At 47.4% G+C, this 18,493-nt stretch overlaps 1 protein-coding gene across 1 annotated transcript; it reads right to left on the bottom strand.

The window, feature by feature from the left end:
* Positions 1 to 1,132: 1,132 nt before the first annotated feature.
* On the bottom strand, positions 1,133 to 17,607 carry SMIM20 (small integral membrane protein 20). The gene is made up of 3 exons (XM_038753219.1): positions 17,450 to 17,607; positions 2,515 to 2,571; positions 1,133 to 1,828 (listed from the first exon to the last, which is right to left on the bottom strand). The coding sequence occupies exons 1-3, from the start codon at positions 17,559 to 17,561 to the stop codon at positions 1,791 to 1,793; spliced, it is 207 nt and encodes a 68-aa protein (XP_038609147.1). The 5' UTR covers positions 17,562 to 17,607; the 3' UTR covers positions 1,133 to 1,790.
* Between the last annotated feature and the right edge of the window lie 886 nt (positions 17,608 to 18,493).

The raw sequence follows: 18,493 nt of genomic DNA, 5'->3' as shown, positions 1-18,493 counted from the left end.
TATTTTACCTACCAGCCAAATCCCAACACTTGTTTTCCAGAAATTTCAAAGCCGATGTTCTGTTTCTAGTCCCACTTGGGGCCGCATGATGGGCCCATGAACCTCTTAAGCACATTTCTCCCCACACCCCACACAGGCCTGCCTTCAGCAGGCTTGCCATCAACATCCTAGATGAACGGTTCGGGCAGAAAAATCCGAACACTGGCAACCACCATTCGGCCTGATTGATTTCGCTCCTGCCTTAATAAAATTGCCCTCTCTCTCCTCCACCGGTGTTCTGTTGCGATGTGTTGAATGTCATTAGAAATTGAGAAAAGGGACTGCTTTTGTGAAGAGGGAAGAAGAAAAAAATCGAACCTCAGCTTGAAGTCATGGGTGAGTGCAAGTTACTCCCAGGAGATGTTTTTGTCCAAAGAGGGAATTAAACTCAGTTATAAAGGAAAATGGGAAAAATGTCCCTGATCTGACCATTCTAGGGAGAAAATCTAAGTTTAAACAGGTCAAGCGTCCCAATTCAATGTGGCTTGCGGGTTGAGAATAGCAGCTAAAATCCAGGGGTGGGGAGTAGACATGGTTTTCAATTCTCTAGCCCTTTCTTTCCCACGGAAGCGTCTGATCCCTGAGCAAAGCGTCCCTTGCTGATGCTGCGGCTCCATGCACAGGCCCACTCGAAAAGCCAAGGCTCTTCCTTCCACCGGACAACATGTACCCATCCCGGGGCCGAGGGTCTTCGGACGGCTCGCTGGGCTGCCTCCTCCCCCTGGGGTCTGCTTCCCTTCTGGGGTCCCTGATGAAGTCTTCAAGTGTGGGTCCCTGCCCAAACAGGGGAGGGAGGACTCCAGGCTGATGCCGAGTCATGTGGATGAACCCGGTTGGAAACAACGGCTGGAGGAGGCAGACCCTCGCCCACTGCCCCCCGGGAGCCAACGGGCTTCTGCTCCACAGGGATTCAGCATGAGCCCTGGGAAGTGGACTGGAGGAATGCCAACTCATTCCTTTCTGTCTTTAATGTTCCCTGAATCCCACTGTCACCCCAAACCCCAAGCCAAGTCCCGCCCCTTAACCCTACTAGGGTCGGGTGGTTTTCCAAATCAAAACTGGAAGTATCAAAGGAAGGCTGTCCAGACCAGAGTCAAGGAAAACAAATGCTTTTAATATCTACATTCACAGTTGTCCCATTAATGAGGCATTCATTTACTCTGCGGCCACCTAGGGCCCCGGGTTTCTCTCCTCCGGATTTACCATCGCATAAAGTAAGAACTGAGCAGCCGCCAACATAATTGGTTCCCCTTGGACTGTACAAAGTACTCTGTCCCCAGAGGGCTTTAATCAGCATCCTCCCAGCATGCCGGGAATGCAGTTCGGCTCGACGATTCCCACTTGAAAGATGGAATATCACAGCCCGGTTCAGGAGTCCGCCCAGGTTCACGGACTCCTCGCCCGGCTTAAGGGCTCCACTTAACTGCCTTAAGGATTAAATGATGGTAAGTAGATTTCCTGGTAAGTAGATCTCCTGCCCACCCAGAGGGTGCTTAGCTCCAGAAACCCATGGGAAGTCACCCTCTGAGCTTTCCGGGTGGCGTCACTGGTTCTGGCGCTCTCTGATACCTAAGGGAAAAAACCCGACCTAAGGTGACCCCGGAAGGAACAGCAACATCGAATGGCTCTTATCTTCTTCTCATTATTCGGTTCCCACTTCTCCAGCCATCAATCAGCCGAGGGACGACGGCAGTCGGGCGTCAAGGTGGCAGGAAGGCATCTCCCGAGGAAGGCCGCGGCCGTCCGGCTCGTCACTTCCTCCCAAAGGGGTCGGACCACACTTTCAGTCCTACAGAAGGGATGACGGGGAAGCAGTTACTGAACTAGATTCCACCGGGACCCTGAAGAACGACCGTGGCAGGAGCCCGTTATGCAACGGCGGGCCTTACGGGCAGCCCCGGCGTGTGCCCGCAGAAGCCAGCCTGGAGGGCACATTCCAGAGCTCTGAAACCATTCCTCACGGTGACAGCTAGCTAGCTGGCCCGGCAGGGTGCCAGAAATCACGAGTGTTTTAGTTCCCAGGTCATCCCCGACGCTGGAAACTACTCCTGCTTGGCCAACTCGGATCATCTTTAAGGAGCTAATCATTCAGCTGTAAAGAGAGTCTCTGACCTATGAGGCAAGGCGGGTGTCTAGATTTAATTAGCTCCCAAGTAAACAAGGTTTCCTCAAGAGGGCAAAGCTGAAACGGGCAAGTCAGCAGAACAGCCACAGGTAGAGTCTGCTTACTTGTGCATTTGCTTTACCTTTGGGTTCCTCTTTTTTAGGCTGCAAAAGGGTGGCCAAGAGCCTAAAGCATTTCGGACTGGTACACGGAATTCAAATTTTCTATCCCTAAAGTTCTGGTGGGGCAATACCGCAATGGCCACCCTAGTGAAAATCAACAGAGGGAAACCAACACACACATGCCAAAGATGGGAAAGGCAATTTTTCCATAAGACACGGATAGGCACAGAGAAGGGGTCTGCATTTTACCTGGTGGCTGTACATCTGCTTGGACAATCCCAGCCCGATTTATGGCCTGTTCCTTCCCTAAAAAACAGAGACATCTTTTTAGAAGGGAAAGGACCCTTGGGTTTAGAAGGTCCCACTATCCCCCTTAAACACCCTTTCATTATTATTCTAAACAACAACAACAATTATAATAATGGCATTTATTCAATGCTTATTATGTGCCAAGCCCCATACTAAGTCCCAGAGTAGACACAATACAGTTAGATCAGACTGTGAGCCCAATGTTGGGTAGGGACTGTCTCTATATGTTGCCAATTTGTACTTCCCAAGCGCTTAGTACAGTGCTCTGCACATAGTAAGCGCTCAATAAATACGATTGATGATGATGATGATGATCAGACACAGTCCCTGCCCCACTTGGGGCTCACAGTTTAAAATGACGACCAAATTGTGTGCAAGCTACCGAGTTCAAAGACGCGCGTTAGAAGAATAGCATTGTTCAGGTTTTCGTGGAATTGAGCAATTTTGGGGAGAAGTGGGAGGACTGCAGCCCAGGAAGGAAAACCAGTAGTGCAATGGAGACATTCAGAGGGATGGAAAAGCTTCATTATGAAGGGTTAAGACTCTTCAGTTTGGAAAAACCCAGGATGAAAGGGAAAATGACCGAGTCTTCAAAATCGTAACAGGATATGAACAGGACTAGCGAACTACGTCCCTCCCTCTGAGGACAAGGGGGTCCCCGCTGAAGCTTGAAGGTGCTATACGCCAGACAAACTGCTTGTCTGGACTATCTGCCTTCAACATCTACCACCAGTGTTATTTATTCAGTGCTCACTGTGTGCAGAGTGCTGTACGACGTGCTTGGGACAGCACAATACCACAGAATTGGAAGACACATTCCCCGACCACAACTAGTATCTAGCTACATCAAGACTTGCCAAAGGAAACCCTTCTTCCCAGATGCTCTGTGTGGGAAATGCATCTCCTCAAACCGAGTTGGGCAACGGCTCATGAGGAGGTCGGGAAAGTTCCCAGACGAACGGTCTGGAACAGGCCCCTAGTTATGGGTGCAGAGGTAAAAGTTGGAGATGTCAGCCCTAAGCATTAGGATGGATGTGCAGGTGGCCATCATCACGGGTTTCTTCCAAGTCCCCCGTTGCCGTAGCGAGGGCTGGATTGGACCACCGGACCGGCACTTCTGTTCCTCTTAGGGTAGCTTCCTAATATAAACCGTCCAGTGTGTCATCACCATTTTTGAAAGAGCTAAGGTTAAAAAAAAAATTAAAAGGACCAGTTTAGAAAGCACTAAAAGAGGCGCGACACAAAGGGGCAGAGGCTGTTGAAGCGAAAGACCAAATACAAGGGCATGTCACTTTTGTGGAACTGTGCTTCACGGAAGAACAAGAGCTACTTAAATTTGCTCTGTTTTTGATAGGAAATCGAGCAGAAAACTAATCTCTGGGTGGGCGGCTTCAGTTTGGGTAATTGAAGCTTCCCTAATTGATTGCAGGTGGTGGGCCAATTAGTAATGGCAGTTCAGATGCAGAGGCACTGCCAGTCTCTCGGCAGCTAACCGGGACGTCCAAGGGCATGAGAAATAGGGAATTTCGGGTCTGTGGGCTCCTAGCATCCCGACACGTCTACCTGGATGGTTTAAATCCCTGCCCATCCAAAGTCAACCAAAACTTAAGAGCCTTGCCAAACAATTAGGAGGGGATCAAGAGAGCCTTGCTGCCAAAGGACGTTACCCCCAAATCACAGTAAGTGCATTTTATACCTAATCCGTTTTATTTTGTTAGTATGTTTGGTTTTGTTCTCTGTCTCCCCCTTTTAGACTGTGAGCCCACTGTTGGGTAGGGACTGTCTCTCTATGTTGCCAGTTTGTACTTCCCAAGTGCTTAGTACAGTGCTCTGCACATAGTAAGCGCTCAATAAATACGATTGATGATGATGATGATGACAATCCCCCATTTGGCTCTCCCGCTTAATTAAGGTCAGCCACGTGTACTTTAATAATAACTGTGGTGCTTGTTAAGCGCTTACTATGTGCCGAGCCCCGTGCTAAGCGCTGGGAGGGTGGCTGTTCCCTCAAAGTGCCCCCACTAGAGCACCTCATCTCTCTCCCTTTATAGGGAGGCAAAGGCGACTCCTCGCCACGTACTTGACATAAAAGACAAGGCTGAGGTTGGTTCGGCAGAGGAAATCGACGATGGGTCCCGGACCACGCTAACCCAACCAGGATAGCGGGAGGATCCAGGCGGGCGGGCTGCTGCCTAAACAGGCCGGTGTCCGGGCCTTCGGCCACAGGAGACGAGTGGCGGTGGGGCGAGGGGGAAGGGAGCGGAGCTGTCTCGAGGCCGTGAGGAGCCGGGTGCGAAACCTCGACAGGCGTCGGCCCCAACTCCGGCCGCGGCTCTCAAGCCACCATGCCGGGGAGCTTAGAGATTCCCAACGTGAGCTCGGAGGCCAAAGCCAGAGGAACCTGAGCCACGAGAGACCAATGAGGTGGGCTAGCACAGCGTTCAAATACAGTAGGAAATATTTCTAGAAAATGCCAGGTGGATTTCATCCTAGGCCCTGGAACTGAGACACGCTCATTCATTCGTATTTGCTGAGCGCTTACTGTGTGCAGGGCACTGTACTAACCGCTTGGGAAGTACAAGTCGGCAACATATAGAGACGGTCCCTACCCAACAACGGGCTCACAGTCTAGAAGGGGGAGACAGACAACAAAACAAAACATGGAGACGGGTGTCAAAACCGTCAGAATAAACAGAATTATAGCTATATGCACATCATTAATAGAACAGTAACTACGTGCCTGTAAAATAGAGTAATAAATCTGCACAAATATATACAAGTGCTGTGGGGAGGGGAAGGCGGTAGGGAGGGGAGATGGAGAGGAGGTGAGGAAAAAGGGGGCGCAGGCTGGGAAGGCCTCCTGGAGGAGGTGAGTGCTCAGTAGAGCTTTGAAGGGAGGACTCAATCGTATTTATTGAGCTCTTACTGTGTGCAGAGCACTGTACTAAGCGCTTGGGAAGTACAAGTTGGCAACTTGTTGGGAGGAAGAGAGCTAGCTTGGCGGATGAGTGGAGGGAGGGCATTCCAGGCCAGGAGGAGGACGTGGGCCGGGGGCTGACGGCGGGACGGGTGAGAACGAGGCCCAGTGAGGAGGTTAGTGGCGGCAGAGGAGCGGAGGGTGCGGGCTGGGCTGGAGAAGGACAGAAGGGAGGTGAGGTAGGAGGGGGCGAGGGGATGGACAGCCTTGAAGCCAAGAGTGAGGAATTTTTGCTCCAAGGTCAATAGTGGCTTGGAGGAGCTGGTTCTGGTTACCACGCCCTAGAAACTGCTTGGGAGCTTCCTGACCCGAGAGGTGGAAACTGCAACGGCCTGGTTGTCACAAGAGTTGGGTTCTAACCCTGACTCCACCTCTTGCTTGCGATGTATAATAATAATAATAATGATGGCATTTATTAATAATAATAATAATAATGGCATTTATTAAGCACTTACTATGTGCAACACACTGCTCTAAGTGCTGGGGGAGATACAAGGTGATCAGGTTGTCCCACAGGGGGCTCACAGTCTTAATCCCCATTTTACAGATGAGGGAACCGAGGCCCAGAGAAGTGAAGTGACTTGCCCAAAGTCACGCAGCTGACAATTGGCGGAGCCGGGATTTGAACCCATGACCTCTGACTCCATAGCCCGGGCTCTTTCCACTGAGCCACGCCGCTTCTCCAAGGCTGATGTGACCTTGGGCAAGTCACCCAGCTTCTGTGCCTCTGTATACTGGAGTCAATTCCTGTTCTCCCTCCTCCTTAGACTGTGAGGGATATATACATATATACAGGTATATATGTTTGTACATATTTATTACTCTACTTACTTTACTTGTACATATCTATTCTATTTATTTTATTTTGTTAGTATGTTTGGTTTTGTTCTCTGTCTCCCCGTTTTAGACTGTGAGCCCACTGTTGGGTAGGGACTGTCTCTATATGTTGCCAATTTGTACTTCCTGAGCTCTTAGTACAGTGCTCTGCACACAGTAAGCGCTCAATAAATACGATTGATGATGATGATGAGCCCCATGTGGGACGGAGACTGTGCCCAACTGGACTGTCTTGCATCTAACCCAGTGTTTAGTACTGGGCTTGGCCTCTTTATACCTACTGCTGGGCTACAGCCCATCGCTCTGGGAACACAGAAGCCTTTAAGAAGGATCACTTTGAAGCACCTCAAGAGAAAGGGGTAACTCTGAAACAGCTTAGTATATTTGATTTTATCTAGAATCAAGGGATGTGTGTTTCCAGATCTGAATTCAAAGGACCGATCTCTGATAATAAGGAAGAAAGGGAGAGAGATAAGTGAGGGTGAAAATAGTTTTTGCCCAGGAGTGAACCACAAAAGCTCACGTAGTGGGACTTCAGAGACTTGAAATTTGCCAAGATCCAGCTCACTTTTGCCTTGATGAGATGTGGTTTGACAAGCCAAATTTAAACTGAACTTGGAGGGAGATTAATATGGGGAAAGGGCAGAGAAAAGGCACACGAAGAGTCAGGCGCATTTTCAGCGGCAAGGATTAGCAACCTTGAATATGAGACGGCTCCTGCAAAGTTTCAGTTGGCCTATTATGATGATGTTGGTGCTTATGAAGTGCTTACTATGTGCCAAACACTGTGCCAAGAGTTGGGACAGATCCAAGATCAGGACAAGGGACGGGAACAATAAGGCCTGGAGGGAACTCTTCTGACTTGAAGAGGCGTGCTAAAGGGGGGCTATGGCATCCAGCTCTGATAATAATGACAACAAAGGCATTTATTATCATCAATCATCATCATCATCAATTGTATTTATTGAGCGCTTACTATGTGCAGAGCACTGTACTAAGCACTTGGGAAGTACAAATTGGCAACATATAGAGACAGTCCCTACCCAACAGTGGGCTCACAGTCTAAAAGGGGGAGACAGAGAACAAAACCAAACATACTAACAAAATAAAATAGAATAGATGTGTACAAGTAAAATAAATAGAGTAATAAATATGTACAAACATATATACAGGATTTATTTATTAAGCGCTTACTATGTGCAAAGCACTGTTCTAAGCGCTGGGGAGGTTACAAGGTGATCAGGTTGTCCAACAGGGGGGCTCACAGTCTTAATCCCCATTTTAAAGATGAGGTGACTGAGGCCCAGAGAAGTTAAGTGACTTGCCCAAAGTCACAAAGCTGACAACTGGTGGAGCCGGGATTTGAACCCATGACCTGACTCCAAAGCCCAAGCTCTTTCCGCTGATGCCATCAGGGGCTAGACTCTCAAGCCCCCTAGGTGTGGTTTCAATCCCCTCGCCCCCCGCCCCGCGACACAACGTCAGGTCCCCGTGCCCCCCCTCTTTCCCCCAAATTGCAGCCTGGGGTCCCTTGTAACCCAGGAGGGTCGCCAGCTTTGGCCATTGGGTCCCTCTGAGTTCTAGAGGTCTGCAGGGCCAGGAGTTAAATGAGGTGACTACGCAGAGCTCTGAAACACGTTATTAATATCTGGTAGCCGCGGGCCAGGCTGAGGCGGCCGGGCCCTCCCGCTGCCCACCCAATGAGCTGCTGCGGACTGATGTGCTTCCCTAAACGGGGAGTCTGAACGCCCCTTTGCCCTGGGGCTCGACTCCCGCTCCGAGCTAATTCCTCCAGCTGCCCAAAGTCAGGGTGCGGGGCACCAAGAGATGATGGCGTCTGGGTATTTCCCCGCCCACTGTGCCCAGAAGCAGCACCCCGCTGTCAGAAATAAAGGTCAAGGGGCTGTGGGGCGGGAGGGTGAGGAAACCAAGGACAAAAGAGATTGGGAAAGGGACGACAAGATGAACCCAACCTCTCCTTCCTCAGTAGATCTTCAGGTCCTAAACATACTCGTCGAAATACTTACGGCAGTGTGCCCTGGAGGAAAGGGCATGGAACTGGGGGTCAGAAGCCCATTCTAATCCTGCCTGCTGGGTGACCTCGGGCAACTCACTCTGTGCCTCAATTTCCTCATCCATAAAATGAGCATTAGATGCCTGCTCTCCCTCCCTCTTGGTCTGTGAGCTCCTATACGGCACAGACTGTGTCCAATCTGATTATGTTGTAACTACCCCAGCACTTATCACAGCGCTTGGCACATGGCAAGTGCTTACTTCCAGTATCATTATTATTGTTAAGTGCATATCTTACACCCCCTATTATTGAAGCATAAACTCAGGTACATATCCCTTTTCTTTATTATTATTATTTTATTAATAATAATAATAATGGCATTTGTTAAGCGCTTATTATGTGCCAAGCACTGTCTAAGACACTTTTGCCTTTTGGGAATGTGAAATCCCCGCAACAGGAATCTGTGGAATCTACTTTTGCTCCAATACTAGGAAGACAAAGGGAGTAAAAAGTCTGGACTTGGAGATTGGAACAGATAAGAATCAGTCTACTGAAGTCTACAGTGCTAAGCACTTAGTACAGTGCTTCGCATTTTAAGAAAAGCCAACATCAGGCATGACAAGCAGACAGTTTAGCTGTGCTCGGTACAGTGCAGAACACACACTGAGGGTTCACTAAATGCCACTGATTAATCACCTCACATGTACCCAGCACTTAGAACAGTGCTTTGCACATAGTAAGCACTTAATAAATGCTACTGTTATTATTATTATTATTATTATTATTATTATTATTATTATTATTATTATTATTATTATTATTGTTATCTCAACTTGGCCCCCTTGTGGACAGGCAATAATAGCCTGATTTGTAGTTTTAATTCCTCGGGAACCTGGAACACAAGACTCAGTTTAATTATAGGGAGAGTCTGTTTATGCTTTGTAAGTGTTCTGCACACAGTAGCAGCTCAATAAATGCTGCTGCGGACAGGCTCCATGGCCTCCCTAGAGCTGCAGAGGAATACTCCACGGTTTGGTTTTTTGTTGGGTTTTTTTTTTATGTCCTTACTAGTCACAGTGGAGCAACTCTGTGTCCTTTCCATATCTTGAGATCAATGAATTGTGTGCCTGGAGACCTGCCTGGCAAGAGAGCCATCTATGTCTGGTTTCCCACCAACAGATATCGACTGAAGACCAACAGGCTGCACCGCACCCCGCCCGCCATACAGGGTACGGGTAGGCTATCGTCAGCTATTTCTGGAACACGACCGGAACATCTGGATCGGTTAACTCTGTGGCTAATTAACGACCATCAGGAGACCTGGCCTATTACCTCTTAAAACGAGGGAAATGTTCCATGGAAAACACTGCCTTGGCTAGGTTTCCCCGTGGGGCAGGCCTAATGCCACTTGCCACCCAAATGTGAGCGAGTACCGAGACATGAGGTGCGTAAATTCAACCTTGCCTCCCGGCCTGCCCTAAGGGCTGCTAAGGGGCAAGGGAGGAAGGGTTGACTGAGGAGGGTGGTGGGAGGTGGTAGCCACGGTCCAGTGGGCAGGTGGGACTTAGAAAACTAGGCCAAATGCCAAAACACGGATGCCCAGCACATACTTGGGCACTGCCACCCCCACCCTAGCCCCACTGGTAGGGAATGCATTGAGGGCAGAGATGGGGAGGGAGTTAATCAATATTTATCAAATATTCACAGGCAGTAACATATCCATGCTTATCCTCTGTTCTGAGCAGAAATGACTCTGAATCCCTGGAATCGCAATATAGTAATAATGGCATTTATTAAAGCGCTTACTATGTGCAAAGCACTGTTCTAAGCGCTGGGGAGGTTACAAGGTGATCAGGTTGTCCCACGGGGGGCTCACAGTCTTAATCCCCATTTTACAGATGAGGTAACTGAGGCCCGGAGAAGTGACTTGCCCAAAGTCACACAGTTGACAAGTGGCGGAGCTGGAATTTGAACCCATGACCTCTTAACTCCAAAGCCCGTGCTTTTTCCACCGAGCCACGCTGCTTCTCTATATGCCAACTGTGGCAACGATTCCAGGGATGCGGAGTCATTTTCTAGGGTGGAATTAAAAGAGGACGCTACATGGCAAATTACAAACGGGAACGACACAGAATCTGCTTCTTCTGTGCAGCCAAATTAAATGCTACCCCCGAAAACTTTCCTGCAACTATTCCTCACCATCTGCTTCAGCACAGGGATGATTAAAAGAAAAACCGGGAGCCCGGAAAATGATCTACATCGGCCTCGTTCTGTTTGCAATTTCCACTGACCACATGGGACTCCCTAAAAGTCTTCTAACAAAAGCAGCCCCCTCCACAACCCGGGAGGAGATTTTACGGAAAAATCCTGTTTAGGATCAAGGTTTGGTCCCAAGAGAGGTGGAAGTTGAATGAGAACATCAGAGCTGAGAGGAAAAGCCTTTGCAGCTAAGGTTGTGCCTGGATGCAAGGCGCAGAGGTTAGGGTCTCTCTCCAGGGAGAAAATGGTTACACATTTGCACTCTTGTACTTTTGTTACCTCACAATACAAGACAGGGCTTCCCCCTAAGGTTTTACAGCTCTGATAATCGAATAACCCAAGATGACAATGACCTGTGCCAACATGAAATTCAGGACTTCGGCACAGAATCTTGTGACAGAGAATCTTGTGACAGGAGACAGATGAGGGTTACATCCTACTCAAACAAATATCCACATATCCTGAAACACTACAATTTGTTCTTACTATGCAAGTGGAATGCAAGGGGAGATTGGATAAATAGGTGCCAGAGATATTCCCGAGAGGTTATTAAAGGTAAAGTCGGGGGCCTCGAGACGTTTTGCTTTGCACACAGTAAGTGCTCAATAAATATGACAAATGATAAATATGATAAATGATAAATATGATTAAATGAATGACAGAAGGACCCATCCAATAATAATTTTGGTATTTCTCAAGCGCTTACTATGTGCCAAGCACTGATCTAAGCGCTGGGTAATCAGGTTGTCCCACATGGGGCTCACAGTCTTAATCCCCATTTTCCAGTAACTGAGGCACAGAGAAGTTAAGTGACATGCCCAAAGTCACACAGCTGATAAGTGGCGGAGTCGGGATTAGAACCCACGCCCTCTGACTCCCAAGCCCGGGCTCTTTCCACTGAGCCACGCTGCATCTACTGTACGAACTTATCATCGTCATCATAATTGTGATATTTGCTAAGCGCTTACTATGCATCAGGCACTGTAATAAGCACTGGGGTAGATACAAGGTGATTGGGTTGGATACCGTCCCGGTCCCACATGAGGCTCACAGTCTTAATCAGCGTGGCTCAGTGGAAAGAGCCTGGGCTTTGGAGTCAGAGGTCAGGGGTTCAAATCCCGGCTCCGCTGTCAGCTGTGTGACTTTGGGCAAGTCTCTTAACTTCTCTGTGCCTCAGTTCCCTCACCTGTAAAATGGGGATTAAGACTGTGAGCCCCACGTGGGACAACCTGATCACCTTGTAACCTCCCCAGCGCTCAGAACAGTGCTTTGCACATAGTAAGCGCTTAATAAATCATCATCATCATCATCAATCGTATTTATTGAGCGCTTACTATGTGCAGAGCACTGTACTAAGCGCTTGGGAAGTACAAATTGGCAACATATAGAGACAGTCCCTACCCAACAGTGGGCTCACAGTCTTATTATTATGATTAATCCCTATTTTACAGATGAGGAAAATGAGGCACAGAGAAGTGAAGTGATTTGCCCGAGGTCGCACAGTAGGTAAGTGGCAGGGCCGGAATTAGAACCCAGGTCCCTCGGACTCCGAGGCCCTGGTTCTATCCACCGGGCCCAATGTTCTGTGTTCAAGAAGCAACAGGAGGCTTGGAGGAAGTGATGGTGGCTCCCCTTGGCATTCATCCTAATGAACACTGACACACCATCTAACATGGCTGATTTATCCCCTTTACATCTCAAACTTCTCCCTCGGTAACTTGTCAAGGGCGATTTGTCTTGTAACTTGTTCAACCCCCCTCTCTCTCGAATCTTCGGTTACTCTTCAGGTGGAAATGAATGCCAAGCGTGCAAGCTGAATAAGGTCCTCCCGTTTTGTTTCAAACCTTGCCACCTTCAGCCTTCCCCGGTTGTGGCCTCGGGGACTTCGGCGAACAATTCCACATCAGTTCTGTCCTCACCCTACGCGACTTTGTAGACTTCAATTGTGTTTCCTTTCAGCCTGCCCTTTTCCAGACTGAGGAGTCTAAGCCCCTTCTGCTTTGCAGAAAAAAACGGTTCCATTCTCCTGATCATCTTAGTTGTTGTCCTTCTTTGTTTCTTCTCCAGCTGAATAATAATAATAATAATAATGATGGCATTTATTAAGCGCTTACTATGTGCAAAGCACTGTTCTAAGCGCTGGGGAGGATACAAAGTGATCCGGTTGTCCCACGGGGGGCTCACAGTCCTAATCCCCATTTTACAGATGAGGTAACTGAGGCTCAGAGAAGTGAAGTGACTTGCCCAAAGTCACACAGCTGACAATTGGCAGAGCCGGGATTTGAACCCACGACCTCTGACTCCAAAGCCTGCGCTCTTGAATGTCTGGCACACAGTATTCCAGATGTAGGCAAGCCGTGATTTGATATTGTGACAAAAGCAGGCATTTGGAAAAACAGCATGGCCTAGAGGATCGAGCAGGAGCCCGGGAGTTATAGACCCTGGATTCAAATTCCAGCTCCGCCACCTGTCTGCTGTGTGACCTCGGGCAAGTCACTTAACTTCTCTGTGCCTGTAACCGCAAATGCAAAATGGGGACTAAGATTTTGAGCCCCCTGTAGTACAGGGATTAGCTTGTATCTACCCCAGTGCTTAGAACAGAGCTTGCCACAAAGTGTTTAATAAGTACTACTATTATTACTATTTTGTTCTGACCCCATTTCTGACAGTTCCCGCTCTACGACGGGCTGTTAACGATGACAAACGTGATACTGTTCCTCTAAACACCGTAACTGTTGCTGCCAGACAGAATACATCCAGTATTCTTGCAAAACTCCACATTAAGGGAAACCCATGTAAGCGTGGAAACCACACACACGTGCACCGATCATTTCTTCCAATGCCATGGCTCACGGCATCCAAAGAGGTTCAGTCGATCGATGAATGTTCCTTACTTATGTTCCTTAATTCCCTTACAAAGATCTGGCCAAAGCACGAGGTAAGCTCTGCACATAGTAAGCGCTCAATAAATACGATTGCTGATAATAAAAACATATGATAAGGTAGGTATGAGAGCATTCAAAAGCAGCCTGTGCTTCGGCTCTGATCATTAACGGGACTGACCAAGGACATAGGTGCGGGGCCCCTTAGAGAAGCAGCGTGGCTCGGTGGAAAGAGCCCGGGCTTTGGAGTCAGAGGTCATGGGTTCAAGTCCCAGCTCCCCCAGTTGTCAGCTGTGTGACTTTGGGCAAGTCACTTAACTTCTCTGTGCCTCAGTTACCTTATCCGTAAAACGGGGATGAAGACTGTGAGCCCCACCATGGGACAGCCTGATAATAATAATAACAATGATGGCATTTATTAGCGCTTACTATGTGCAAAGCACTGTTCTAAGCGCTGGGGAGGTTACAAGGTGATCAGGTTGTCCAATGGCGGGGGCTCACAGTCTTAATCCCCTTTTTACAGATGAGGTAAACTGAGGTCCAGAGAAGTGAAGTGACTTGCCCAAAGTCAGCCAGCTGACAAGTGGCGGAGCCGGGATTTGAACCCATGACCTCTGACTCCAAAGCACGGGCTTTTTCCACTGAGCCACATCACCCTGTAACCTCCCCAGCGCTTAGGACAGTGCTTTGCACATAGTAAGCGCTTAATAAATGCCATTATTTTTTTCCTCCCCCCATCCCTCCTGCCTTACCTCCTCCCCCTCCCCACAGCACCTGTATATATGTACATATGTTTGTACGTATTTATTACTCTACTTATTTTATTTGTACATATTTGTACATATTTATTACTCTACTTACTTGTACATATTTACATTTTATTTGTACATGTTTATTTTATTGTGTCAATATGTTTTGTTTTGTTGTCTGTCTCCCCCTCTAGACCGTGAACCCGCTGTTGGGTAGGGACCGTCTCTAGATGTTGCCAACTTACACTTCCCAAGTGCTTAGTCCAGTGCTCTGCACACAGTGAGCGCTCAATACATACGATTGAATATATGTTTGTATGTATTTATTACTCTATTTTACTTGTACACTCCATCCCCCGTCTTACCTCCTTCCCCTCCCCACAGCACCTGTATATATGTATATATGTTTGTACGGATTTATTACTCTTTATTTATTTTATTTGTACATATTTATTCTATTTTGTTAATATGTGTTTTGTTGTCTGTCTCCCCCTTCTAGACTGTGAGCACGCTGTTGGGTAGGGACTGTCTTTAGATGTTGCCAACTTGGGCTTCCCAAGTGATTAGTCCAGTGCTCTGCACGCAGTAAGTGCTCAATACATACGATTGAATGTACGTTTGTACGTATTAATTACTCCATTTATTTTACTTGTACGTATTTATTTATTTTATTTTGTTAATATGTTTTGTTTTGTTGTCTGTCTCCCTCTTCTAGCCTGTGAGCCCGCTGTTGGGTAGGGACCATCTCTAGATGTGGCCAACTTGGACTTCCCAAGCGCTCAGTCCAGTGCTCTGCACGCAGTAAGCGCTCAATACATACGATTGACTATATGTTTGTACGTATTTATTACTCTACTTATTTTACTTGTATGTATTTAGTCTATTTTATTGTGTTAATATGTTTTGTTTTGTTGTCTGTTTCCCCCTTCTAGACTGTGAGCCCGCTGTTGGGTAGGGACCGTCTCTAGATGTTGCCAACTTGTACTTCCCAAGCACACAGTAAGCGCTCAATACATACGATTAAATATATGTTTGTATGTATTTATTACCCTATTTATTTTACTTGTACATCCCATCACCCCCGCCGTACCTTCTTCCCCTCCCTATAGCACCTGTATATATGTATATATGTTTGTATGGATTCATTACTCTTTATTTATTTATTTTATTTGTACATATTTATTCTATTTTGTTAATATGTTTTGTTTTGTTGTCTGTCTCCCCCTTCTAGCCTGTGAGCCCGCTGTTGGGTAGGGACTGTCTCTAGATGTTGCCAACTTGGGCTTCCCAAGCGCTTAGTCCAGTGCTCTGCATGCAGTAAGTGCTCAATACATATGATTGAATATATGTTTGTATGTATTTATTACTCTATTCATTTTATTCGTAGACATTTATTCTACTCATTTTACTTTGTTAGCATGTTGTTTTGTTGTCTGTCTCCCCCTTCTAGCCTGTGAGCCCGCTGTTGGGTAGGGACCGTCTCTAGATGTGGCCAACTTGGGCTTCCCAAGCGTTTAGTCCAGTGCTCTGCACGCAGTAAGCACTCAATACATACGACTGAATATACGCTTGTATGTATTTATTACTGTATTTATTTTACTTGAACATATTTAGCCTATTTATTTTATTTTGTTACTATGTTTCGTTTTGGTGTCTGTCTCCTAGACTGTGAGCCCGCTGTTGGGTAGGGACCGCCTCTATATATTGCCAACTTGGACTTCCCAAGCGCTTAGTGCAGTGCTCTGCACGCAGTAAGTGCTCAATACATACGACTGAATATGTTTGTACATATTTATTACTCTATTTATTTTACTTGTACGTATTTAGCCTATTTATTTTATTGTGTTAATATGTTTTGTGTTGTTGTCTGTCTCCCCCTTCTAGCCTGTGAGCCCGCTGTCGGGTAGGGACCGCCTCTAGATGTAGCCAACTTGGACTTCCCAAGTGCTTAGTGCACTGCTCTGCACACAGTAAGTGCTAAATACATACGACTGAATATATGTTTGTACGTATTTACCACTCTATTCATTCACTTTATTCGTACGTATTTATTCTATTTATTTTATTAATATGTTGTTTCGTTGTCTGTCTCCCCCTTCTAGCCTGTAAGCCCGCCGTTGGTTAGGGACTGCCTCTAGATGTGGCCAATTTGGACTTCCCAAGCGCTGAGTACAGTGCTCTCTCTGCACGCAGTAAGCGCTCAATACATACGACTGAATATATGTTTGTACGTATTTATTACTCTATTTTACTTGTACGTATTTAGTGTATTTATTTCATTATATTAAAATGTTTTGTTCTGTTGTCCGTCTCCCCCTCCTAGCCTGTGAGCCCGCCGTTGGGTAGGGGCCGTCTCTAGATGTTGCCAACTTGGCCTTCCCAAGCGCTTAGTCCAGTGCTCTGCATCAACATCATCAATCGTATTTATTGAGCGCTTACTGCGTGCAGAGCACTGGACTAAGCGCTTGGGAAATACAAATTGGCAACATCTAGAGACAGTCCCTACCCAACAGTGGGCTCCCAGTCTAAAAGGGGGAGACAGAGAACAAGACCAAACATGCTAACGAAATAAAATAAACAGAATAGATATGTACAAGTAAAATAAATAAATAAATAAATAAATAGAGTAATAAACATGTACAAACATATCTACATATATACAGGTGCTGTGGGGAAGGGAAGGAGGTAAGATGGGGGGGATGGAGAGGGCATTACTGTGCACACAGTAAGCGCTCAATAAATACGACTGATGATGATGGCGTGGCTCAGTGGAGTGAGCCCGGGCTTCGGGGTCAGAGGTCATGGGTTCGAATCCCGGCTCCACTAACCGTCAGCTGTGTGACCTTGGGCAAGTCGCTTCTCTTCTCTGTGCCTCTGTTACCTCATCTGGAAAATGGGGATTAAGACTGTCAGCCCCAGGGGGGACAACCTGATCACCTTGTAACCTCCCCAGCGCTTAGAACAGTGCTTGGCACGTAGTAAGCGCTTAATAAATGCCATCGTTATTATTATTAATGTGGGCGACTTGGACTTGCCAAGCGCTGAGCGCAGTGCTCTGCACAGGGTGGGCGCTCACTGCAGACGACTGACTGACTGACTGACTGCCTGACTGACTGACTGACTGGGCCGGTGGGGCCGGTGCCCCGGGGTCACTCACGGTAGTGTTCGAGCCGGCCCAACGGCCGGAAGTAGATGGGGTAAAAGGCGGCCCCCACGGCGGACACGAACCCGCCGAAGATCAGCGCCGTCCGCAGCCGCCGGGCAGGCATGGCCACCGAAACCACGGCCCGACTGACGGACCGCCGGCCGGCCGCCCGCCCCACCGGAAGAGAAGGCCGCGCGCCCCGGAAGTGGGGGGGGCCGCGCGCGCCGGAAGTAGAACCACCGCGCGCGCGCGCCCCCTTTCCCCGGGGAGGACTTCCGGGGGGGGGGGGGGCCGCAGAAGGGAAACGCCTTTCCGTCGTCTCATTCATTCAATCGTGTATTGATTGAGCGCTCGCTTTCAGTCATTCATTCATTCAATCGTATTGATTGAGTGCTTACTTTCACTCATTCATTCAATCGTACGGATTGAGCGCTTACTTTCAGTCATTCATTCATTCAATCGTATGGATTGAGCGCTCACTTTCATTCGTTCGTTCTTTCAATCGTGTATTGATTGAGCGCTTACTTTCACTCATTCATTCATTCAATCGTATTGATTGAATGCTTACTTTCATTCGTTCGTATTGATTAAGCGCTTACTTTCCTTCATTCAATCGTATTGATTGAGCGCTTACTTTCCTTCATTCAATCGTATTGATTGAGCGCTTACTTTCCTTCATTCAATCGTATTGATTGAGCGCTTACTTTCCTTCATTCAATCGTATTGATTGAGCGCTTACTTTCCTTCATTCATTCAATCGTATTGATTGAGCGCTTACTTTCATTCATTCAATCGTACGGATTGAGCGCTTACTTTCAGTCATTCATTCATTCAATCGTATTGATTGAGCGCTCACTTTCATTCGTTCGTTCTTTCAATCGTGTATTGATTGAGCGCTTACTTTCACTCATTCATTCATTCAATCGTATTGATTGAATGCTTACTTTCATTCGTTCGTATTGATTAAGCGCTTACTTTCCTTCATTCAATCGTATTGATTGAGCGCTTACTTTCCTTCATTCAATCGTATTGATTGAGCGCTTACTTTCCTTCGTT

This window comes from Tachyglossus aculeatus, chromosome 10 (genome assembly GCF_015852505.1).
Source record: "Tachyglossus aculeatus isolate mTacAcu1 chromosome 10, mTacAcu1.pri, whole genome shotgun sequence".
Taxonomy (NCBI): Eukaryota; Metazoa; Chordata; class Mammalia; order Monotremata; family Tachyglossidae; genus Tachyglossus; species Tachyglossus aculeatus.
The sequence above is the reverse complement of the archived record's forward strand: the minus strand, read 5'-3'. Positions and strand labels throughout refer to the sequence as shown.